This window comes from Cebus imitator, unplaced genomic scaffold (genome assembly GCF_001604975.1).
Source record: "Cebus imitator isolate Cc_AM_T3 unplaced genomic scaffold, Cebus_imitator-1.0 Scaffold0, whole genome shotgun sequence".
NCBI classification, from domain to species: domain Eukaryota; kingdom Metazoa; phylum Chordata; class Mammalia; order Primates; family Cebidae; genus Cebus; species Cebus imitator.
The window spans coordinates 4899947-4902433 of NW_016107315.1; the positions used below are offsets into that span (position 1 = coordinate 4899947).

Below are 2487 nucleotides of genomic sequence, written 5' to 3' on the forward strand. Positions count from 1 at the left end.
AAAAAAAAAAAAAAGAAAATTAAGGAATCACTGGAGCAAAGGATTAGGATCCCTGTGACTACTATAAACCAGATTCAGTTTTAGCTCTTTCTCTGCCTTCATCTTGTGGTGGGGCCTCGGGCACTTCCTTTCCCTTTTCTAGGATTTAAATGTCACACTTTTGCTATAATCCCCCTTTTTTGTACTTCATCCAGTTTTATTATTATTATTTATTTATTTATGTGATACAAAGCCTCACTCTGTTGCCCAGGCTGGAGTACAGTGGCACGATCTCAGCTCACTGCAACCTCCACCTCCCAGGTTCAAGTGATTCTCCTACCTAACGCTCCCACATAGCTGGAATTATAGGCACCTGCCACCATGTCCAGCTAAATATTTGGGTATTTTTAGTAGAGACGGGGTTTCACCATTTTGGCCAGGCTGGTCTCAAACTCCTGACCTCTAGTGATCCTCCCGCCTTGGCCTCCCAAAGTGCTGGGATTACAGGCATGAGCCACTGCACCCAGCCCACCCAGTTTTAAATGTAGAACAAAACCAGAGTGCTTTCCTTAGGTACTTATAAATGAGTTACTCTATCATGTTATACACAGGAAGCATCCCTGATTTGCTTCTGTTCTCTGTCTTGCTACTTTGTGGGGGTAATAGTCTTAAGGCTTCCAGAACAAGTTTCCAAACAGATGCATAGTTGCCCTGTGTGTGGGAGGTCCAGATTGAAAGCCAGCAGACAGTACAGTGCTTCTATGCAGACAGCTGGGGATTAATTTTTAGGCCACACAAAGGCATCAATTTTTGTAAATCACGAGCAGTCCACACCATGGCATTTGAATAAGTTGATTTCAACTTGTTTAAAATAAAAAATAAACACACAGACAAATGCAAACAGGTGCAGATGCACAGTCATCAGCTCATCATTTTGCTAGGAAACAGGTAGTTCTTGAGAGGTATTCACCTAAGGAGAACTGTATATTTGTTCTCTTCTGTTTATAGGGCAAGGACCATGGTTTCATCTAAATGTAAATCACTAATTGGTGGGGCACAGGGTTTTATAAACTACAAACTATAACTGAAATTAAGAATGGTGCTGTGATTCACAACAACACAGCTCCCACTGAAACTAAGGCAGCAAGAAGAGCAGCAGGTACTATAGTATTTCTAACTCCTAAGGGTACAGTCAGTGTCTCTATAGACAGTACAGGCGGCAATTCATTTGGGACTCAAGGATGTTGCTGACTCACTTCAGGCAGTGAGGTGAGAAACCTAGCAGAGCTACCTGCCCTGAGGCAGCATGGTTACCAGGTGGGGGATGAGTCCTTCACAGAAGGCATCATGGGACCAGCGCATTGTCATATAGAGGTGGGTCCCACTACCCAGCTTAGTACGCTCCATATCTCTTCAGGACTAACCCTATATATCCATCCTCTCATCTGAAACTCTCTAAGGAACCTCACCACTGGAAACCAGGCTAGGGTCAGAAAGTTCATGTTCATCATTCACCAGTGCCCTCTGCTGATACCTTAAACATGAGGCACTCACATGTCTTGGCCACAGTCTCTAAAGAATCCAAAATAGATTGGCTTCTTGAACTGAGATGTTCCTCTGACTTTTCCACAGATGTCTGCAACTAAGAAACTCAAAATTATGAAAGAATTCACAACCTGTTGCCTTATTTTAGTATTTTAGAGAACTGTCATTTAATGATAAATTAAAAGCCAGTACAATATAAATATTAAACTTTTAAAAATATAAGACATTCTAATTCCTTAAAAAGTAGCTATACTTACCCTGTGAATGCTTTCTCTAACATGAGAAACAAAGTTGTATAGCGTCTCACTAGAATAGGGGGGAAAAAAGAAAACAAATCTTTGTGAAATATCGAAGTGATAAGTTACAGAAATCATTCCATGAATATGGCAGACCTCTACCTAGCATAGCATCAAAACATTGCTTGAGTAGATTTGGAGACTTGACCCTAAGAAACCTTAGTGCCAAGCAGGGGGAAAAAAGAGAGAGAGAACACAGACTTCCTATGACCACTGCTAAGGCAAATCACTTTTTTCTTTTTAAAGTCCATATTTATATACATATTTTTGTATAAATATTAATATGAAAATATTAATTTCTAATGAAAAATAAGCTATTACAGTTATTCCTCAACTATACATCCTGCTCTTAAAAAGACTCAGACACAGTCCAGACTTGATGGCTCATTCCTGTAATCCCAGCACTTTGGGAGGTTAAGGCCCGTTGGATCACCTGAGGTCAGGAGTTTGAGACCAGCCTGGCAAACATGGTGAAAACTACAAAAATATTAGCCAGGCATGGGGGTGGGTGCCTGTGATCCCAGCTACTAGGGAGGCTGAGGCACCAGAATTGCTTGAACCCAGGCAGTGGAGGTTGCATTGAGCTGAGATCGCACTGCTATACTCCAGCCTGGGTGACACCATCAAAATTTGTCAAAAAAACAGACAAAACAGAAACACAAAAAAA

The 2487-nt window shown here is 41.2% G+C and overlaps 1 protein-coding gene across 1 annotated transcript in view; it reads right to left on the reverse strand.

Annotated features, from left to right (window-relative positions):
* IHO1 (interactor of HORMAD1 1) overlaps positions 1-2487 on the reverse strand; it is a 58560-nt gene that overhangs the window by 13165 nt on the left and 42908 nt on the right. The window contains exons 5-6 of the mRNA XM_017506087.2: positions 1782-1830; positions 1534-1621 (exon numbers count right to left, since the gene is read on the reverse strand). Of these exons, the coding sequence (XP_017361576.1) occupies positions 1534-1621; positions 1782-1830 (137 nt within the window). The remainder of the gene's footprint in view (positions 1-1533; positions 1622-1781; positions 1831-2487) is intronic.